Source organism: Bemisia tabaci, chromosome 2 (assembly GCF_918797505.1).
Source record: "Bemisia tabaci chromosome 2, PGI_BMITA_v3".
Classification (NCBI taxonomy): domain Eukaryota; kingdom Metazoa; phylum Arthropoda; class Insecta; order Hemiptera; family Aleyrodidae; genus Bemisia; species Bemisia tabaci.
Window position 1 is genome coordinate 61,986,635 of NC_092794.1, and position 23,319 is coordinate 62,009,953.

Here is a 23,319-nt window from a genome sequence, read left to right on the forward strand (position 1 = left end):
GCGACTCTTACCTGGTTTACTGAATCCAATATTGATCCAAGACTGATAGACTCATACGAGGTAGTTTTTGGCCATGCAGATTCATACCAGTTATTGACTGACACATCTGGCGCTGGATTCATTTGCCAACTAGGCTGGGTCCACTGTGGCTCTTTACTAGACTCCACTTCTGACAGTAGAGCTACCGTTTTTATTGCAGTGCTCGCAGGGTCTTGAGGGACTGTAGGAGGGGTGGACACTGATGATGAAGTCTCTGTTGTCACAGATAGTGTTTCATCGCATTTAGTTGCAGCATTCAGTTTGCTTTTCAAAGAGCTCAAACTTATGTTGCTCACACAAGTTGATATACTAGTGTTACTGGAAGTTGATATACTGGTGTTACTCGACACACTATTAGTTTCCACTGAGGAGCTATTGACACTGATTTTTGGCGAATCGCTCTCCTGCTGTTGAGAGTCAAGTTTCTCATGAAACATATGCCTCCATGTAGTAAAATGCTTGTTATAGTTCATTGCACTAAGAAAACTTTTATCACAGACGGAACAGTATAAGTGGCCTTTCGATTTACTTAGGTTAACACTGCTATTGTCGGAATCAATGTCGCCGGGTTCCTCTAATGCCTTGAGCTCTTCTCCTTTCTTCACTTCTAAATCGTTTGATGAATCAGGAATTTCTGTAGTTGAAGTTTCTTTTGTTTCAGGGTTGACAATGGAAATTTGCCAGGCATTATTGGCGTGTGACAATTTTTCCAAAGCTTTTTTCCTTTGTAGTTTGAGTTGTTTTTTGCGGAGCTGCTCAGCTGACTTTTTGGTGAGAAGTTTGTTTGCTGTTTTGGCGACTGTTTGGACCAATACATTGACTAGATCTTTGTCCTTAAAATTTTTCTTTTTCCTCTTTTTTAGTTTCTTTTTCTTCAATTTCTTTTTTCTTTGGATGACACTGCCAAAAAGAGGATCATTACTCTGGGAATTTTCCATCAGCGTCTCATCACACGCTTCATTATCAGTTTCTGCAGTCCCTCCTTTCTGTATCAAACTTAGGACTTTTTTCAGATCCTTGGTTGTTTTCAGTTTGGCGAGTCGTTTCCGAACGTTTGCACTGTTAATGAGGAGATCATTCTCTGCCAACGCACAGCTAACTTCATTGGCCAAAGCAGATTTTTTCCCCTTAGGCTGTTTCTTGTGTACACGTAAAATTGATCCTTCACTATCTGAAGTCATTGGAGAGTCTACATTGTTAAGTGAGTTCACATGACCAAACTCTTTTCGTCTTTTTCTTTTCAGATTCTTGGACTTACTTTTAACTTTGAGCAAAGATTGAGAATTTCCGCCTGGATTTTCCTCACTCTTGTCAAAGTCAGCTAAATTATCAGTGTTTACCAGATCTAGAGAACTTGCAGATGGTTCCTGACACCGTTTCATCAAAACTTGATCGATGTCAGAAAGCTCAGCGTCCTCCACCTTAGTGGAAAGGCTGGAGGCAATTTTCTCCGCACTTAGGCTGGACAAAGGTATATTATCATCGTCTGATGTTGCCTCTGACAACAAATCTTTACCAATGCCTCTTTTGAGTTGTTTCCTCTTCTTGGTATTGACTGAAGTCTTAGGCTCTTCTTTTTTGCCTGGCTCAACATTTACAGTTTTAGCGTTGATAAAAACGTTTTTTGATTTTGAGAGACCTGTCTTGGATCTAACAACACTATCTTCATTAAATGATGAGTCAGCAGAGGTGTTTCTAGGTGCTACCTGTTCTGTAGCTGGATCAAGTTCGTTTTCAAGCAATTCAGTCGCAGGTACAATGCTTGCCATTTTGGGATTCAATTTTCTGGCCCTTGTCCTGGAGCTTACTAACGATTCAACTGCTTCAACTTCAGGAACATCTACCGCGGCTTCATCTATTTTTAAATTTTTTGCCTCAACAGCACTTCTCAGCTTTGATGCGCTTCTGGATAAAACTCTTTCTTCCAGGTTCTTCTCTTCAGATGAACCTAAGTTTGTTTTGGGGTTGTTCAGGTCTATTTTCTGATTTTTGTTCTTGCGAGTTGAGGATATCTGGACATCGGAGGGTGGAACAAAAGATTTGGTAACATTGGAACTGGGTTTTGGTCTTGTTTTAATACTGGAAGTGTTGATTGATCCTGAGGCTGAGCCTGCAGATATCTCACTGGAACTGGGAGTATCTGCCTCTACAAACTCGTCTAAAAGAGTTTGGCGTTGAGATTTCACCGTTTCTGGGACTCTGGTTGCTCTGCTTCGTGGATTCTTCTTTAAACTTCTCCCCTTCAGCGTTGCAGATTCTTCTCCCGAGCTGAGTCCGAGTTGCACTCCCTCTGAGTCAATGGTCCCAGAAGGAGTTTCCAATACGACAGGATCATCAACCTTGGCAGAAGCGTCAACGCTAGCGGACAGAGTGTTATCTGTTGTTAACTTACCTCCACCTTTCCGCAGTTTTGATTTTTTCATCATCAAAGAAGGCTTATCCTTCCTATCAGAATTAGATTCTACTTTGGTGTTGGCGGTATCAGTGATATCCTCAGAATTTGCAGTTGCCAAGTCTGAATTATTAGACTGTGAAACAGCTTCTTCATGACACAGTTTGTCCACACTTTCATCGTCCGATTTACTTCCAGACCTTTTCACTTTCTTATCAATGGCTGGCAGCGAATCGACCATGGTGCATTTTCGCTTTAAATTCTGACGATCAGCTTGGATAGTTGTTAAAAGCTCATTCATGTCTTCCTCTTTCAAGCTTGTGAACAGCAAATTGTATGCTGAGCGCCTCTTGCGTTTTGGTTTTGAAGGACCTTCATCAATGCTTGAAGTGGACTTGGCATCACTGAGGGTATCTAGCTTCGAAACATCAGCATCAAGCATTTTATCATGATTACTTACTGAGTCTATTACATCCAGTGATTCTTTTTTATCATCAACTGATGGACCAGCAGTGGAGAGTTCTAATTCTTCTTTAGATTCAACATCTTCCTCACTTATATACAATTTGAAACTTTCATCAAGGTTAGGTTCCTCTTTTATTTCATCTTCTTGTCGAGACAAGGCTTCGGTACTTGCTGGAACTTCGTCAACGATTTTTACTGACTCACTAGCATTCTCAAGTTCGCTATTACATTTTCTTTTCCGTAGGATTCTTTTCTTAGAATTTGGAGCTGCACGCTGCTGCATCTTCAAGGAGTTCGATTTCTTCGATCTTATTGGGACATTTTCACTGGAAGTAACTATCTCGTTTTTATCAGTGATCAAACTTCCTAAAGGCTGAATTGACTCTTTACTATCTGATGAGGAAAGAACTACTATTTTATCTGGATATTTGATTTGCTCAGAGGCTCCTCTGCTTGGGAGCCTCTTCTTTTTAGCAGCTTTTGTTCTCCTCTTTCGGAACACTTTTTTCTTTTTAACGAGAACTTTTTTCTGGGGTTTTTCTCCAGTTTTATTGGCGGCGCTTAGAATTTCTTTGAGCTGCACTAGGGGCGTACTGTCTGTATCACTGTCAGAAAACATTCCATTTGTGTAGGTTGCAGAGATAATGTTGGCATTCATGGCAGCATCCAACATTTTGGAGCCATCATTGTTAACAACATTTGTAATATCTTCTCTACTAGCCTTGGGGGTTAAAACTTGTGGTTCCGTTTCAGTGGCACTGGAGCTCTTCACTTTAGGGCTTACATAGTTCGATCTTTCACTCCTGGTCATTATGGATACTTTCACCTTTAATTTGGGTGGCCGATCAACCGGGACCAGTTCACCAGTAACTTCATCCAGAATCAACTCTTCACTTGCCTCTGGAGGAGGCAGATCTGATATTGTCTTCCGAGTTCTACTCCTGAGGACCTTTGATATTTTTTCTCTACCTTCGGAGTTAAGAGGCAAAGTATTATCTTTAGTGGGTTTCCTGGACCTGAGGCTGGGTGATTTAATTGTGCTTTCCAGAGGATGTGTTCTGGTATCACGCTTTGATGGAATCTGTGATATTTCAGTTGAGGCTGGTAACTGCCCTTTGGGCGGAGTGATCACAGGACTAGAGATAAGAGATTCTATCTCTCCAGGTGTTGGACTAACACCAGGAGTCAGATTTGGAGTGCTATTTAAGCTTCTGATACGTTTCGAGACAGGACACCTACTCATATGCCTTCTAAGCAAGGCCCTGTTCTTAAAAACTTTGCTGCAGTCAACACAAGAGAGGGGGTTATTATCACAGACAGTTTCAGTTCTCAAAATGTTGCTGCTTGATAGGAGAGATTCACTTAGTGATTTCTTTAGCACGTTACCTTTCCCTGACTTGAGAAGGAGGGACTTTCCTGTAAATTCAGGATTTACGGTTGCCATTGCAATGCGCATGGCATCGAGGATCGTTGATTTCTCTGTTGCCAGATCACTTGGTTTTTTGACAGAAAATTTTGACAGAGCCAAAGTGACTTTAGACGGAGAACTTGGCATACTGGATGTCTTATTTGATGCTTTCTCAAGAATAAGTCCGCTTACTTTGGCAGTGGGTTCATTGACACCCGGGGAGGTGGATCTGCTGCTGCCATTTGAGGTCTTCTCCGAATGAATTGAAGGTTTTTTATTTGATTCTGAGGACGACTCCAAAGATGATGCACTCAGCTGCCTAACCAGAGATCTAAGATGTTTAGTGGTTTTGGCTGGCTTCAATTGTTTTACGGGCTTCACAGTTTCAAGCACAGGCTTCATATCCGGTTCAGAAGGTTTCTGAAGGGTTACAGGGTGCGCTGCCTCTACAACCATTGGTATTTGCGGTATGGGCATCATTCGAAGACTCGTGAGGACGTCTGATTGTTCAGCAGGGGGCCATATTGGAACTATTCTTGTTCTTGAGGATGAGTTGGAGAGGAGATCAGCTGGAGAGGAAATTGCCTCCTTGCAGTCTTTGCCTGCCATATTTAGATTGATAGAGTCGGCGGAGGCGCTCAACAAGGGAGATTCTGATGGTACACTTTGCTGATCATTTTTAAGAAGATTTTCAATCAGTCCATCTTCGTAAGAGTTATTATTCCAATTCAAGCTGGTGATTGGTACCTGAAACAATCAATAAAATGCGTGCAATAAGTTGTGATAGAGGAAATTTTAAAATCAGAAATAAGTATGACGCTAATTTGGCTGAGAACGATATACTTCATGCAACGTTGCTTCACCAAAAATGTATTGAAGTTTGCATGATCCTTCGCTATTAAGGAAAAAAAATTGAATTAAATTTGCCAAAGAAACATTAGTAAAGGTTTTCATTTGAATTATACTTTTCTAATTCCAAAATTCATATTAAAAGTCTTAAAACTACAACGTTGAACTAAAGTTACACACAAGAAAAGAAGAAAAACAAGGAGTGATTAATAATGCTTCAAATTTTAAAAGATCTGATTCAAAATTTAAAATTGTTGAATCAAGCGAAAGAGGAGCCAGCATGATCTTGATCTGTAGTCTTGGCTAATTTAGTGAGAGGGGGAGGGGGGGTTACAACTTAACCCAAGAAGGACTTTAAAACAAGCATCAAACAAAAACCAGAATGTTTTAAAGTATTTCATGATCTCATTTTCAACGGACAAAACAAAATTATAACAAGAAAAAAAAGCACGGGAAAATGATTCATCAGCCTATTGTTATTGCAATACCGAAAACATTTTTCAATAAACAGTTCTCACTGTTTAGAAAGAGACAAACAATCTCCAAAAGGTCTACCACGAGACAATTGAGTTAAGTTGATCAAAGAATCTATGATAATCATTTAAAAAAATATTCCTGCTTTCAAAAATCTAAATCAGGAAATTTCAGAGGACATTATTAGTTTGTCAAAATGAGCAAGAAACATTCGAACAACACCTTTGAACATTGTTAGGTGAATTAACTAACACGGACGGAATGAGAAAATGTTTGACAACGATTCTTAATGGTTAGCGAGAGCTGAACAGAAAAAAGTAACTTTCACATTATGCAAGTTCACGATTTTGAGTTATTGCTTGATCATATGAATTTATACACAAAATGAAGTAACGGGAATCAGACTAGGGGACAACACAATACAAAAATAATTGACACTGATGACAGAAAAAAAATGTGAAGAGGTACAATATTGATGAAACTTTTTAGCTCCAATTAGATAAAAAAAAAAATGGAAACCTTCCATTGCGTGAGAGTAGTGATGTGCGATTATGTTGTTTCGATTGAATAGAAATAAGTATTATGGCTGCAAGACAAAAAAAGCTCGCAAGCTGACAGATAAATGTTTTCATTTCAATTTATGATTAGCTACTTGTTGTGTTGCTGCATATAATTTATTCTCCTTCAAGTTTAATATTTTCTTGAAATTAAAATGTTAACATCAAAACCAAAACTTCTTCCTTTATTTTCTATGTGATATTTTTCAGTGATATTTTCTCAAACTATCCCCCTTCCTTAAAAAAAAAAAATAAATAAATTAGCGAAGAAAAAGAACCTTCCTTGAGGGGGAGAGGACCCCAAAAAGGGGTTATTTTAGTATTTTGGAGAGTGCACTTGGAGAGTAAGTACTATAACTTGCTAATTGCACCAATTTTTGAGCTGGGTATATGAAACTATATAAATTAATTCACCTAAAAATTATACATTAATCACACACCTTTCCTTGGATCGCTGGGACTTAGAAAAGAAATATACAGAAAAAGAACTTCGAAAAATACACTAAAAAGCTTTCTCATGATGAAATTAGGGGCTTAAAGTAGACCAAAAAAGAAATGATAAATTTAAGTATTTAATTTTAAGCAAAAGGGACAAAAATTGATGAGAAAGGAACAATAAACGAGCAAATGATAATAACGTAACGACGTGCTTAAGAATGAATGATGACTTTTTGATTACCTTCGACTTATTCCTTAAGGAGTAATTCTGATGCAATAAATGGTAATAAACATCAATTAAATTAAATCCAAAGAAGTGAATAAAACCACTGAATTTAAAGAAATGAGGAAATTTTTCAATCCTAGCGAATTTGGTTAAATCAGATTACACAAATGAATCTCTTTCTTAGTGAGAGAACCACTATTGTGGTAAATTCTAAGCTTTGAGGACTTTCCAGTCCATCCGACTTAGGTTAGGGTAAGTTAGCCCTGTGCTGAGGTAAAAATATTCACCTTTAAAATAAGTACTTTTAAACTTCACACTAATTTTTTTCTTCCAGTGTCAAAATAATGACATAAGTGAGTAATTAATTGTAAAATACTAAATTAAACCTCTAAATTTCATCTTCTGAAACATGATTTAAAAAAATCGAGCATGTACTAGATATTTTCATGAAAATCTTTCATTTGTTAAGATTGTTGGGAACCAAAGCTCCTGCAGACACATTATTAGTGTTTGTATTCAACTGCACACAGTTTGAAGACAATTATATTAAATCTGAGGTAAGAACTGAGTATTAAGTCCTCACATTATTTTACCTTTTGTGATTAATTATTGGATGGACATATGTTTTGACAGGCAACTGCCCATCATCCTCTGCAAACGAGTTGCCACTGTTATTCGTCATGCTTTTATCCTTCAAACTATAGCGTTTGTTCCTAATCAATATCTGGCCGTTGTTTGTTATTGCAGTAATTTACGGGGAGCTATGATAGAATTCCTTGTCTACTGATTCTTTTTGACATTATCCATCCGACAGAAAATATTTTCAGGCTCACCACATTTCATTTCAGACGCTTTGGAGTGAAAATGCTTCTTATGTAAGTAAGTTTCTTTGACACTTGAGTCATTTGGAAAAAATCAATTCCTGGTGAAGAAGATTGTTGAGGTTTAAAAGCAGGTATGCATATCTTTAATTATACGAATATAAACTGAAACTTGAAACCTTCCTTACACAAGATATGTTTTCACTAATAAAAGGCAAACTTATGAGGTAATTTTCGAGAACAGAAACTGAGATGAAGTGAGAACCACTTACACAATTGATAGTTGCTTGGCCCGCTCGACTTGGGTTATCGAAAATAACGACGCGCCTGGTGGCCCTCTTTGCTGGCAAGTTAGCTATCATCTTTTGAATGGTTTCAGCTAGAAAAACAAAAATCAAGACAATAAAAAAACTAATTAAAAACAATAGTAGAGTAATTAGAATAAAAAAGATTTCTTCACTTTTGAGAATTTTATGTATTTACTTCTCCAGTTCATTTTCTGAACTTCAAGTTTTTTTGTCCATAAGATGGCTGAATAGCTTAAAAAGAATCCTGCACACCTGTGGCTTTTCGAACAATTTGATGAAACTTTAATAGGTTGACATAAAGTTCATCATCAGCACAAAGCCAAAAATTAGGCGTTTTGGAGATGATGGGGTCAAGATATTTGGCGGGGAAATGCCTATTTAAGAGGGATTGCAGAAACTGAATCAGGAAGGATGGGAAAACAGATAAAGATTGAGAAGAGCAAGCAGTGCAACATGACACCTTCCATTAGATAATAGGATGCTGAGACAAGCTCTTCGCTGTACCAGTCAAATCTGAAACTGTCTGGATAAATACACGGAGAGGTAAAGGGTCCAGGGGTTTTGTACCAGCCAAGCCTGCGAGCACCTAACTGGGTATAACGTTGAGGCAAAAGTGTACTACAATTGGCATATTCGATTCCAAATATGTTGGCTCCTAAACCAATGGATCGCCTAATTTTTGGCTTTTCGCTAAGGATGAATTTCAATTCAAGTTTCATTGAAATGTGCCGGGAGCCACCAAGCCACCAAGGGTGTGCAGGGTTTCTAAGGGAAATATTTTAGGGAAGAATAGACTGATTAAACTGAATCATATTCTCTTGGCTCTGATGAACTTGGAAATTCTAAAAAAAAAACCCTGAAAATAAGAATACTCACTGTCACCAGATTTGGATTTTCCGAGTGGCACTTTGGGTGGTAAAATGATTTTCATTGGAGAGTTAGGTATGTTCCGTTTAAAGCCACGAACTCTGCTCATTCTTCTTCGCCGACTGCCAAATGGTCTCCATTTCCTAGAAATAGACCCAAATTCATAGTAAAGCAATACAAACCCATCTGATGGCAAAAATAATTTATTGACATGTATTAAACAATAATTTCCTTGAAAGTCAATTAAGAAGTTAGATTCATGACAAATCCATGAAGCTTTTATTTTACTTTGTAATATATTACATGATGATTCTAAATCCGAACTAGATCAATAACTCTGTAACCTGTAAATGGATCAGAAAAGTTAAGGTACTATTAAATCCTCAAGGTACAAATTTTTTATTGTTGTAGCTGTTTCTTTGAACAATTCAAATATTCTCATATAAAATAACCTGAACAAGTTTTGGTACAACTTGGTGCATTATTTAGCACAGTGTTCTTGATATACAGATACATTTATAAAAACGTAATCAGCACAACAACATTACTATAAATCTTTTCTTCAGCAGCAAAACAAAGTGTCGATCCAGTTTGAGATCCCTTCCTCTTCCAACAACTTTTTAAGTAGCTTGTAAGAGGCTTTCAATGAATGACCATAGACAGTCTTTCACAAAAAAAAGTGAGATGATCAATTTAGAAATTACTTTTTTTCCTTTTGTTTCTTGGTGGGGCTAGGCATGAGTGTTAACATCCACGTCGTATCCAGACCGCACTCAAGCATATGCCGGTGAAGCTCCAAAGTTGAGCTGCAAGTTTTTTTGCATTTGGAACATCGAGATCGATTTGTTGCTGAAGGCACTTCCAGATCGACATTAGGCTCAATTGCGTCTATGTCTTCTGAGGTGAATGTTCGTGAGGTAAACTATTTTCGAGCAAACAAAGAAATACAAAATATTAAAATACTCTAATACAAAAAGAACAAGAGAGGAATTTTTTTTTTTTTTTTTAAGAATAACCAGACACTTGTGACAAGATCTGTGAAAAAGGACCTTATTTTCCAGGAGGAAATTTTCCATACCTTGTCGAAACGCATGGAGAAAGAAAATCTGGAACTATGAGCATAATTTTGACCCGGAAAACTTGAATTTCCGAGACTAAAATTCCAAAATTGTAGAAAAACAAGGTTGAAGCTTTTTTTAGGGGAAAATTTTTTCCTGGAGGCTCCTTTTTCACAGATTCAGTCACATTTATCAACATTAGCAACACATTAATAAGACAACCTATGATTAATGCTTATGCATATATGTATATTACTCATTAATATTAATTTACCTTTGCTGAGGAGCAAGTGATACAGTATACACCCCTCCCCCCCCCCCCAAACAGTTCCTGTGTTTATACATACTTGATGTAAAAGGCTGACTTCATCTGAAAATTGAGTCGGACCAAAAATTGTGAAAATTTCTATGCAATCGAAAATTAGATGGATTTAGTAACTGAATAGCTCATAACTAAATGAATTTTTCATTGCAGCTTAAAAAGTAATGAGCTAAATGCAGGAATCGCAAAAAACAAACTGGTTTTAATTTTACATGCAAAATTAAAATTTATGATAATGCTTCGTTGCGAAAAATGAATTTTGCACACCGGGGTTTTTTTTTACCTCTTTACCTTAACTTTTCATGAGGAAAAAAGGGACAAACTGAGCTTTGAAAATTGAACTTCATAAAAAACTTACGAATTCCCATCCTGGTAAATGATTTTCGGTGAACTCATAGTGGGAACATTTCACATTTGGATGAGAATTCCACTTGTGGTCTTCCATATCCCAAAAGTTGAGCGACTGGCTTCCGCACGTTGTACAAACATAATTGTGAGGTCTTGTCCAAAATCCAGAAAGTCCAGCATTTGATTCTGTAAAGTAAAAAGACCGAAGTTGTGATCTAAAATTGTGTAGTATTATGATAAAAGGAACATTTTTTCTTGACTACACTCAAGAATGAAATATCTTTCATTAATTTTCCTAGGTATTTGTTCCGACTATTAAAATAGGAGAGGGAAAAAAGAAAGAATTAGAACTGTGAACAGGAATATCAATAAACAGAAAATTGGACAAGGGGGGGGGGGATTTTTAATTCAGTTAAAGTTTAAATTTTAGCTCTTCAAGGGTAGATATTTACGGTCACTTTAACTGATACAATATCTGATCAGGCAAAAAAACCTATGCTAGACAACCATTCCAGATTCTACTTTAGGAGAAAGTTTCATTAATTATTTCTACATACTTCTTCAACTTCACAAAACTTGGCTGGAATTAAATTAAATTGATATCAAAATATTTGCCAACTGATACAAGTACATCTTATCATTCTAAAAAGCAACAGTACACAAGTTGGTTTTGGCATTTAAAACATGTACTTTGCAAATTTAATAAGTTTCTCGGGTCAAAAAGGGAAGTTAGAGTGCAATAATTCTACTCACCTAACATTCCAAAGGTACTGTCTCCGAAAGATTCGGCACAAAGAGTCTCGGGTCGTTCCAGAGATAGGTCTTTAGAGAGATCCTTCACTCTCTTGAGTCTGATGTTGCCACAGACTTGGCTTGTGTCCTCTGATTTGGCGCGTGAAGAATTGAGGATATGTAAATTTCTCTTCATAGTTAGCTGTGTGGCAATATCGAGGTGAGACATATCTTCTGTGTAGTTCAGTGTATTGCCATACCAGTCATTAGGTTTTTCGTCTTGCACTGAGCTTGTGGATGCTCCCTTATTGAGAGAGCTTTTCCCCACAAGATCCAGCTGGGCAAGACTCTGAGTTTTACTGGGAGAGTCACCTTTTGCAGGAGGTGGCGGTGGACTCACAGTTGAGGTGATCTCAACAGAAGATGGAGGTGCATTTTTCTTTTCATTTTGCAGCTTGCCATCTATGTGATGCATTAGATTGAACTGAATGTTATCTGATAACTCAGAATAAAAAGACATATCTTGATCTTTACTTTTTGGGTCACTTTTCGATTTTGAGTTCAATTTTTTGGGGTCAATTTTAGTTTTCGAGGTTTTGGATTCTTTGCCGGGATTACCTGCTTTGGACAAAATTGTGACATGCTTTGGAGAGGTAGCATTTTTATCGTTCTTTTCAAGAAGATGGAAGGTTTTGGTATGCTTATTTAAGTTGGACTGACTTGAGAATGATTTAGAGCAGACATTACAAATAAGTTCTGGGAGTTTTTCTTCTGGTTCCTCGAACCAATCTATAACACCATTTTTGTCACTTACACTATTAAGCACATCCATATTGCCATTATGTTTTCTTTGACAATGAGTTTTCAGTTCCAAGTCATTGGCAAAACGTTCCTTGCAGGTTGAGCAACTGAAATAATCACTTTTATGAACTTCTCGTAGATGTTGATAAACATTTGCTTGGGATAAAAATTGTTCTATACACTTGAAACATCCATGGACCTTCTTCTTTGGATGGTGCATTTTTAAACCATGTTTTCGACGATCGACAGCTGACGGAAATACTTTAGGGCAAAACAAACAAAGCAATTTCTGATTCAGTCGTTGCTTCGGAGCATACACGGGAGGTGGAGCCACAGGAACTTCAATGACACATGTTTTACGATGCTTGCTGAATTCCTTTTTCTTATTGAAGACTATTGAACAATTAATGCACTTGTAAACTTTCACATCATTGGTGCTAATCGAATTGACAGGTGGATGGGCAGTGAGATGACCTTTCAATTCAGATTTGAGAGAGAAGCAAGAACCACAAAAGTGGCATCGAAAGAGAAGAGCTTTTGATGGATCGACTCCACCATTATCATCGGCACCTCCTGAGAGCTGAAAAGTTAACGATCCGCTGGTTTCCGTTTCTTTGACGCAGAAAAAGTAGTTGTTAATATGTGACCGCAAGTAGTGCCGTTTTAGGCTAAAACCTTTCTGGTAGACCCCATTGCAAACATCACAGGTATACATTTTTGATCCATTAGGCATTTCTAAGACAGAATTCTCACCAAGAGTGAAATTATGTTTGTCCATTATGATTTTTACTCTTTCACCATCAATCTTCTGACTAGTGGCAGGGTTTTTGGCTCCCTCAACTACGGAATCGGTTTCCTGAGTTGTGTTAATGACAGGATTGCTGACTATTTTGATTTTTGTTTTTAAAGGATTCTTTTTGTTTAGTATGAGAGTTGTTTTCGATGGACTACTTTCATTAGTGACTAAATTACTTTTCCAATTTTGCTTACTTAATGTACTATCATATTTAAGCACATTTTTATTAATTTTCCTATTTGTTTTGTTTTTTATACAATTCTTGGTAATATCTGTGACTAAATCATCTGCTTTTACCAATGTTTCAAGCATGTTCAGACAATTTTTATACTGAAGTAAACTGATATCATCATTTGGTTCTAGCACAGGTTGTGTGGACTCAGCGCTACTTCGCTTGGATTCAGTTGCTGATTTGGTTCCCTCTGAACTAACCCCCGTCTCAGTGCTCTTACATTTTACAGTGGGGGCTTCCGCGTCTTGCGGTTTCCCTGATGTTTTCTTTACAGTTCTTGACTTGGTCAAGGGGACTCGCAAAGTGGGGAGGGACTGACTTAGACTTCTAGTTGTAACAAATGGCTGAGGTTCAATTGTAATGCTTGGTTCAGATTTGTTCAAGCTGGCAACCCCTGATCGTTTCTCAAGAGTTGATTCCAAGGCATCTGTGGTAGGTTTCTCAACTTCAATACTTGTACCTAAGCGCTTGAGCCGATCTACAACTAAACTAGACTTAGTTTTGTCCAGTGATTCTGACGATTCAGAAATCGAATTTGAGGGCGCAGAAAATTCATCACAATTTTTACTAATGCTACTATCTAGGCACTGATTTGTAGAATTTGACAAAACTTGAGCATCACTTAAACTTTGAACTGTAGTCGAGGCGGAGGCAGTGTTTGCGGGAGAAATTTCCGATCTTTGAATGTCCAACTGAGTTGCTGCTGCATGTGAGCCACTACATGCTTCATTTACAGCGTCCGATGGAAAACTACTTTCTGAGGTAGCAGTAGCTGAACAACTGGGATTACTTGTAGATATAATTAAGGTCTCTTTGCTTTGGGCGAGTTTGTTGATGACGCTGCTCAATCTGGCTCCGATTTTCGGTGTTTTCTTCACTCGTTGCCTCCGAATTGGTTTAACAGGCTTGTTAAATAAATCTAACATTTCAGAAACGTTTTCTTGAGAAGCATTTTCATTCATTCTAACATCAGTCTTCAATAGAGATTCTGCTTCATTTCCTGTGAACATTTAAAAACAAAAACCTTACTTAAAAGAGAGAAAATTATGATAATAAAGTGGGCATTAAAAGCACATAAACTCACCAAAAAAAGATATGAAAATGGCTGAAAGTGATTTTAATCCTTGTTTAATAATACACTCTCCTGCTAAAAAATCATAACCCACCGATGATATGTTGGATTCCAAAAATGGACTTCTGATTCATTTTTTATATTGAACGTCATGGGAGCAGAAAACTTAAAACGTCTGTTATAACTTATTTAGAATCGGGTCTCTCCTGTTAAATTCGTTTGAAAGAGGGTAGATATTAGTACCAATCTTAGCAGACATTGCACAGTGGGAAAACTTGTTTTTGATCAGTTAAGAGAATGTTAGTAGATTACAACTGAACCGACTAAAAAAACAAATATTATTCGGGTAATATATTCTTTGAATATCTCGCTATAATTTTTACATTCATTTTTATGTGAGAAATTACTTACACAATAGATCCTGATAGTTGAAAAAAAATTTCCGAACTCAATTTATGATGATTAAATTTACACCTAAAATATTACTACTGCAGAATGATGTACCAAAGCACAATGATGTGATAATGCGACAAATTTAACACAAGAATATCATGCATTGACAAGAAGCTTTGATGTGAAAGTTTTAGAGAGCGGTCTTTTTAAAGGAGAATATTTGTTTTTCCTTCATCAATGGTATAAAAAGAAAATTGGATTGGAACAAGAATCAACTCGCCTCTACTTTGCTGCTCCATCTTATACATCACAGGCTTCTATGGGAAACATTTGCACATGAGCTCACAATCAGTTAATAAAACAGGTCTATAGATCAATGCCTCTTACATTAACTTTCGAAATCAATTCGTTAGACCAAAAAGAAAATTTATAGTTCTGTGAATTTTTTTGGATTTCAGACATTTTAAGAGGAGATATGGCCCTCAAAGCTCCTTTAAAAAAATTGATATTTTTCTAATAGCTGCCGGCTATCAACAAAATTACATAAAATTTGGGACCTGGAAGTAGTTATGTGTCCTTCAACCTTTCCAGATGGATAAGAAGAAGAACAAACGGGTGAGTGTCCGTGGGTTCAAAGGGGGGGGGGGGGGCTCTGGCTCCTTCTGAAAATGACTCAAACAAAAACTGTTACAGAAAAAAAATAGTCTTATTTCGGTCTATAGAATAGATCTCTTTAGTTTCCGCCACTCGCTTTGGGACATTCTATATTCGTGAGAAACAGGCTCATTTTCAGTTGATGTGCAAGAGTCCTGCCAAAGTGTTCATAAAAGAGAGCCTTTCATAACTAGAGGACTTTTACTTTTTTTTCTCATAATGCTTCGCTACAGCTGCTTTGTCTATACCTGTATTCTTCTCCCATGGCTTTTATCGGAGGGATTCCCAGATTGCTTTCACAATTAAGGATGAAACCATATACACCTGCTACGGAATGGTGATAACAATGTTCAAGCAAAAGGTAGAAAATTGAAAAAAAAAAACTAAATTAAAAAAAATGCAGACATGCAAAAAACCAGTGAAGAACCATAGTAATTAAAGATACGAAAAGAAGAACCGTCACCAATGGAAAAGTAGAAACAACAACAACAAAAACTGAACAGTTACGTTAGATACCTTAAAATTTGTGAGAAAGTAATGTTAAGTAAATTTAATTTTTCACTGAGGTTCCCTAGAGGATGTAAGTTTTAACATCTCCGTTTTATCTTTCTCCATTGATACTCTTCTTGGATTTAAAAAAGGGCTATTCTTTTCTCTTTCCTAGGGATTTTCAGAAAGATTCTTTGACTGATAAAGTTCATTTCGCTTCATTATTGATTTAAGAATATTTTACGTACAAGATTGATTCCTTATAAAATTACAAAATAATTTATTCGTCAGGTAATAGAAAAGACCGAAAGTTTAGATCCCTGGTAGGAAGTTAAGTCTCTGATGGCATCTTTAGTAGCTGGGGAAAAAACTTAAAGAGTTTATGGGTGGGTAGAAAACCAAATCACTCAATACAATTCAATTACCTTTAATGAACGGTTCGATAGATTCTGGCAGCGAGTTAGCAAAAAGATTTTCTGTAACACTACTTTGCGACGAGAGACAGGAATATTCAGCGCCCTCTTCGATATCTTCGATGTGTAACTCCTCTTTTACGATACCGAAGTCCGCTTCTGTGCTACCGCTTGGTAGGTCCTTCAGAGAGCAAGAGTTAAAATTGTGTAAATAACTGTTTGCTACTGAAGGAGCTTCAGAGGGTAGTTGCTCGCTACTGCGAGAACCATCCCTTGATTTTCTTGAGCTCAATTCTTGTCTACTAGGAACAAGATCATTGATGAAGGTTCCATCAGTCAAACAGGGCTTGCTATCTTCTAGACTCTCATCTGCTGTTTCCAAATAGTTCAGTCTATCAATATCAATATTAGCTATGGGATTGTCAGGGATAATATTGCTACTGACTCCGCCCAGATCTGCGTACCCACTGGGGTGCGTGTGAGATGCATTTGCATACGCGTCCGTTTCAGGCGTCCTGATAAAAGGTGGGACTGCATTGTCAGTGTTGCTAACTTGTTTACTCTTATCCGTAATTTCAAGTTTAATTATGTTGTTTGAAACCAGGAGCTGATCTGCAGCAGCTGCAGTGGTACTAATGGAATCCATTATTACCTACTGGTTCCAATCGTCTGAAAGCAAAAACCAAAACAAAAATAAGGAACAACTGTCTGACTAAAATTACAGAAAAATAAAACTTGAAAACCTGGATGAAATAACAGAGAAATGGGGGTAATGGGAAGGGTATGGGGGAAAAAATACTTGGTTTCGTTGGAGATCCATTCAAGTAAATGTTTCTGTTCTCTCCCTTCATGGTAGAAGTAGAAAACTTTGTTCGAAGAAAACTGAATTTTTCAGCAAAGATGAAATTGATGGCTAGATGTGAAGGCAGTATGACAGTATTCCTCAAGATTTGAGATTAGAATTTTAAAATTTACTGAACATATTTTAGAATATTAAGGCTTATCTGTTTTACTCAAAATTCAGATCAACAGCCGAGAAAACTGATTGAATATCTATCTTTCATTGGTTTCGGTTCAATCAAACAAACAACATAAATTAGAGGAGGGGGGGCGGAGAAAAACTAAAATGTAAATACGCCATGAGTGCAAAAATTGAACAAATTGGCCAAATATAACACACACATTACAATCTAATTACAATATTAAACATTGAACTAACTGTAAGTAAAAAGCTGTAAAACAAAATCGGGATCCAAATACAAGGTACAACAATCCATGCTCAACAACAATACTAAGTCTCTATCAAAATGCAAGGGAGTATGTAATCTAGAAATTTTAAAAAGGCGATTGTTCTGATGGTAAATGTGTTTTTGAATGAAACAGATCAAGTCTAACGGAGATGGACCAATCTATATTATAGAAAACATTGCGTTATGAATGGCTTGAAGCTGAACTAGTGGTAAGAATTTCCTCCAGTCAAAACTTTGAAGTTCAGAAAAAACAATAAGATTTTGTGAGGATAATGCTCCTGGATTATTCTTAACAAACAAATGGAGGAATGAAACTTCAAACCACTTTATCTTGACCTCATGTGAATTGGCCCCATTCTACTGAACTTGGCCCTAATCAAATTGACGAATTGCAGAATTTAAATGGCAGACTGGACATATACCTAAATTGTTCATTTCAAGATGTGTGGACTTACAATTGGTTCGCATTTAGCAAAAAGGAACCAGCGCAAATACAATGTTGTAAAAATGTTGCTCCTTCAAAATTATCTAAAAAAATTCTCAAAATAGCAAGTATTTTCTGCCTCCCACTAAAAATTCTTCATTTTAGAGAAATCGTGAGAATTCATTTTTTTCCAATCGTGAAACTTTCAATACTGTACGTATATTGAGTATTTTTAAAAGAAAAGAAGAGAGTGCTTGATTTTGAAAACACTGAAATCGCGCAGGTTCCTTTATTGGCTAAAAGCGATCCAATTGGTGATTTACTGCGGATGGCGAATTGAAGTCTGTAAAGTTAATCCAAAGACCCGGAGGCCAAACATGAGAAGAAAATAAATGGCGTGATGTAGCTCGACAAATGTTTTCCCAACAAAATTCAAGCTAAAATGTCAATAATTCACCAAATAACAGGGGGCAGCGGGAAAAAGGGGGGAGGAAAAAAAATCACACATATTATGATAGCTAAACAACTACTTTGGTATAAACACAGCTTAATTGTAGATCCTGTTCGTGCTTAAGCAAAGAAATATGTATAGTAGTGGACACTTTGTAGAGGGTGCCTTTTGCCACGTTTTTAAAAACTCTGAGAACTCTCATCGAAGTTGTAGAAAGTATACAACTTACCAATACAAAAATAGACTGTCCTCATTTTAGTTCCAGCATGGTAACCGGAACAACGAGGCAAACTCCATGCAAGAAATGCCTCACTCCTGAAACAAAAAAGGAGATTCAAAAATTATTTCGGCTGAAAACAATAGGTTGAAGAAGTACGACGAGCAGTAGCGAAGCGTGAATGCATCGATATTTCACCATTTGAAGCTATGGGAAAGAATCGATAAACGATGCGTTCGTTGCGAACACCCTATTTATCGATCCTTTTCCATAGGTTTAAATGGCAGATCAATCGATTAATCGCAAAGCACGAGTGCAATCCGCAAAAAAGAGGAGAATTTTCTCCTCTTTTTTGCAGGTCATAATCTCGATCATCTTTTTAATGGCATTTTATGAGTAATCGTTTGAGGTGATCATTTTTTTAATCTAGTCCAGGTCAAATGGTTTAGACGACCACGGTTGTACAATTAACTTCCTGAACCAGGAAACCAAGGAGTAAGGGAAGTAAACGAACATCGATATATCGAACAAAATTTGCTAAAATACGAGTTCTGCTTTCCACTCTTTGTAAAAAAAAGAGCTGAATAAACAGTGTATAAGCATACGTCACCAATCTATTGGTGAAAAATCTCTACCTAAACCCCTAAATTGAAGCTAAATGAGACTATAAACGCAAAAATTCCAGTTCGATTTGACTAAGAGGCTGCGATATTTTGTGGTTAGTCTCGTTTGGCTTCGAGTTAGGGGTTTCGAAAGAGATTTTTCAGCAATAGACTATTGAAAAATTCTCCTACACGGTTGCTTCTCTTTTTAAACATCGAGTGAAAAGTATAACTCGTATTTTAGCGAACTTTATCGATGACTGTTTACTTTCTAGGAGAAATCACCTTCAAGCCCTGGATAGACGATCAAATTCCGAACCCATTCCGAACAAAGTAGACATGCTGATGACTGATGGTCACCATCTACCATCAAATTTTGACGGGCCGCACTATTTTGTTCAAAGTAAGATCAGAATGGAGTGTCATCATTCATCATTTTCTGCCTCAGGAAACATTTCTGCCAAGTTTCTATTTTAAAATTAAGCAAATTTATGAGTTTAAGACTGATGACTCCCGACACTTTGATGGTAATTGGTTCGGGACTTTGATCGTCTATCGAGGCTTTAATACAGTTATGATGATAATCAGGAAGGCCTAGCTACAATACAACACTCAACAAACACGCAAAACAAGACATTTTTATGCGATTGAGCTTACTAGCCCACTTGTCATTTTCTTTAAAAGATTTGGGAGTTTTTTTTACTTTCATTTATTCATTTCTAAGATGTAAAAGAAAGTGTCTGCCGAGAAAAGAAAATGGAAACGGAATTTTGTTCATAATTTTTTTGAAGCGGCAGGTTCAGCCACCATGGAGGGTACGACGCACTCTCAAGGTTTTCGGTGAAAAAAAATGGCCGTTTCCACTAAACACACCTGCGTAGGTCGAAGTTTCATTCTTGAATGAATATCTCATAGCAATGTCACACTGAGCGAAGTGGTACACGGTTTACGGTGGTAAGTGTTGCCATGGATTCCTTCCTCAATATTCGATATCTGCACATTTTGGAATAAGTCCGAATTTAAAGTAAGAAAAATGTTTCTTTCGATGAATGTGTTTTTTTATTTAATAAACTCAACTTTGATTTTTGTACTTTGAGGCAGGTTAACTGAGGCCGCAACTGTAATCATAATAAATATTGTGTCTTTAAGTTTTGAGAAAATCGCGTTTAAAGTTTTGAAAGTTGCGTACTACTAGACGATAAGGGTTTGGCTCAGAAATTTACTAAAAAAAATCCTCCCCTAAAAAATTATTTTAATAAAAATGTAAATCTGAAGCATTAGTTAACGAGATAAAGTGAGCTAAAAAAAAAAGGCGCATTAAATTAATGACCCAGGTGATGTGCTTGATGCCCAATTTTAAAGAATTAAAGGCATTTTTTAAAATTTACAGTCCCTCAAAATGAGCTTTCCGTGTGATTTTGCTAAAAATGAACAATTGAGTGTAGCCCCCCCAAATTTTAGCGTACCTCAAAATCGTTGGACGTGCATAAGGAGACCATAGATATGGTGTCCTGTGCCATTGAATGAATCGACGATAGATTTGAATCGACAGAAGTCGAGAATCGCTGTGGACAGATTTGGGGGACGCCACACGGTCACGGACGGACACACATTTTTTCAAGTATGGTTTTTCAAGTATGGTTATTTTTACTCCTAGGACCTTAAAACGTCTAGAAATGATGAAATTTCAACTTTTTTTCTTTTTTTTTTTTCTTGGAGGATGACAATACTTCCTCTCTACCCTATGGGAGCGAGAAAGTAAAAATCCATCAACGATGAGGGCGGTTCCATTCCAATTTTTGCTCAGAACAACGCGCCGACCAGTCTTCTTCGAAAAAATCCTGCATTGCAAACGAAATTTTAAACCTCGTTTCGAAAATTGAGAAGACTTCGTGCAATCTGCGCTACTGCACCCCTGAATATACCGTGAAAAATTCGAATAGGACGAAGGGAGTCAACTTCATTTACACAGCGGGGATGTCAGTTCAAAAGGTAGAGAGAGGGGGCGGCAGCGTGCTGCGGAGCAAAGCCATGGCTACTCACCGGACGCACTTGAATAAACACGACGATTTATTTCAGAATCAACAATCCCACAAGGGAGAAAAACACAACTTGCTATCGGGTTCAGGGCCCTTCAGATCGTACTCCAGAATGCTATGTCAATCGCTGGCCGAAAGCAGGAGAGATTAAGCTATGGTTCGACAGAAAAGAAAGAATAAATTATTCTGACGCTGCGGACCATAGGGGCGATCGCGCGACGGATTTCCACTACCCCTTTTCTAGTCTTCAAAGCTCAAAATATTCACTCAAAAACGCCTGCAATTGGACGTAAAGCACAACGAGGAACAAAGCTATGACAAAGGAAAGGAGACGAAACATTTCGCCAAGATCACTCAACACCTTGTTCTTGAACGATTTTCCCTCATCCGGGTCTTGCACGGTGTCAGCTGACATTTTGCAAGGAGGCCATCCTTCAGACAACCTTCAGAGCGACTTAACTTTCGAGTTCGAGTCACGTGCGGTGTAAGTCGAAGACTTGACAACTACGTAACGGGGTACGAACCGAGCTCTGGCTATCAGTTGCTAGGGAATGACATTTTAGAACTATTATTACGCGGCTGCGTTGCCAAATGGTTCGATTCTCGACGATTTCCGAGAGGGGATTGCACGGCTAATTACTGGAGTTTGACTACGGGGGTGAATTTTTCGTCTGTTTGGTTTCATAGCATGCTGTTTCGATTCTTAATATGAACCCTGAGACGCTCGGAGTACACGTGAGAAGAACATCTAGCATTGCCGGCCAGGGCTCGCGAAAACACGGGATTTTTCGATTTTCGTTCAATTTATTTCAAGATTCTGTGACTTCTCGAAGACTTTGAACATAAAATTTCCCGACTTTTTAGAGTATTTCTATCGCATAGTGTACCTATTCTTTTAGAAATTCTTTACACGAAACATTTGAAGCGCCAAGTCTCTTCTTCTTTGGTCTCCCCCTCTCCTTCTATGACTTTGTTCTTTTATACTCTTTTTCGGTTGTATTCCTAAAAATCCTGAAATTTCGACTAAAGGAGAACTGAGTTTAAGAAATATTCTTCCCTGTTGAAAACTGCGGTTTCCGGACTTAATCCTCCGATGCGCATATCATATTCGTTCCGCCGAATACGCTGCCTATGAGTAAAATCTGTGATACGACTATTTCAACTTCCAAGTAGTTAAAATTGCATAGCCTCCGAGATGAAGGAGCTCTCGCTTTCTCGTCGGCGCATTCATTATTTGTTTTTGCTCATCCGAACTTATAGAGCTGTTTCGGGTGGATTCCTGCTCCTGCGTCCTGTTCAGGTCGAAAGGGATCCAGAGATCCCTTTCGACCAAAAATGTGTGCACTCAGAGTGCACACATTTTTGAGACTTGGAAAAATTAGTTTATGGTGGTTCGTCTCGAGCTGTGGCTGGAAAAGCGTTCAACACATCGCGTTGAACAGATCCAAATCGGAGAAAATTTGAGTTCGAGGACGAGAAAAAGAAGATGGCGTCCAAACACGAGTCGAAAGAACATCCGCACTGAAAAGAGTGCAGAATAGATAAATAAAGAGATAAACACAAGAAAAATAAGTATGGAATTCGCATTATACACACTACGCAGGTCAATAACTGCTGCATCAGATACTTCGGAGCTTGTCATCACGAATTTGGCAACATTTGTTCTTACAGTGAAGAATACTTTTGACTACTACTATAGTTTACTTGCAAGAATGAAGAAAGTTTTTAGCCTTTCCCATTTTAAAAACCCCTTTTTCCTGAAAAATTCAATTCGATGACCAATGAAAATTGCACAGCGAGTTTGCATAAAATGGGCAATTTGTACCGCGGTTTGGCCCAGAATACACGATTTTCATCTCAATTTTAGGCACAACACGCAATTTTTACGCTCAAGCCCTTCCCATTATTAAAACCAATTTTAAGAGTGCTCTCATTTCGGCACGTAACCAATCAGGACCCACCGGTATGGCAAGGTCGAGAAGTATCTGCACTTCGGGTTCTTTAATGTTCTAGTCAGTTGCGCTGGTCACAGAATCATGTTTTGATGCTTGACTCTTGTGGGTTGGCTGAAAATAACAAGATCCGTTCGAACAGCAACTCTCTACGTTTAAGATTAACCGAGATATCGCGCTTCGAAAAATTCGTTTAATGACGTCATCCACCGCGGTAGAAACACCCTTGG

The 23,319-nt window shown here is 37.6% G+C and overlaps 1 protein-coding gene across 11 annotated transcripts in view; it reads right to left on the bottom strand.

Moving 5' to 3' along the window:
- LOC109039571 (uncharacterized) overlaps positions 1-23,319 on the bottom strand; it is a 98,529-nt gene that overhangs the window by 11,670 nt on the left and 63,540 nt on the right. For 5 of the 11 annotated variants that reach the window (XM_019055099.2, XM_072296005.1, XM_072296007.1 and 2 more), the window contains 9 exons: positions 18,509-18,594; positions 16,167-16,823; positions 11,326-14,133; positions 10,583-10,758; positions 9,549-9,766; positions 8,854-8,987; positions 7,942-8,048; positions 6,864-6,890; positions 12-5,051 (listed from right to left, as the gene is read on the bottom strand). In XM_019055099.2, coding sequence (XP_018910644.2) covers positions 12-5,051; positions 6,864-6,890; positions 7,942-8,048; positions 8,854-8,987; positions 9,549-9,766; positions 10,583-10,758; positions 11,326-14,133; positions 16,167-16,800 — 9,144 coding nt within the window. In that variant the 5' untranslated portion in view covers positions 16,801-16,823; positions 18,509-18,594. The remainder of the gene's footprint in view (positions 1-11; positions 5,052-6,863; positions 6,891-7,941; positions 8,049-8,853; positions 8,988-9,548; positions 9,767-10,582; positions 10,759-11,325; positions 14,134-16,166; positions 16,824-18,508; positions 18,595-23,319) is intronic. The other 6 variants (XM_019055102.2, XM_072296009.1, XM_072296012.1 and 3 more) reach the window with 2 other exon arrangements.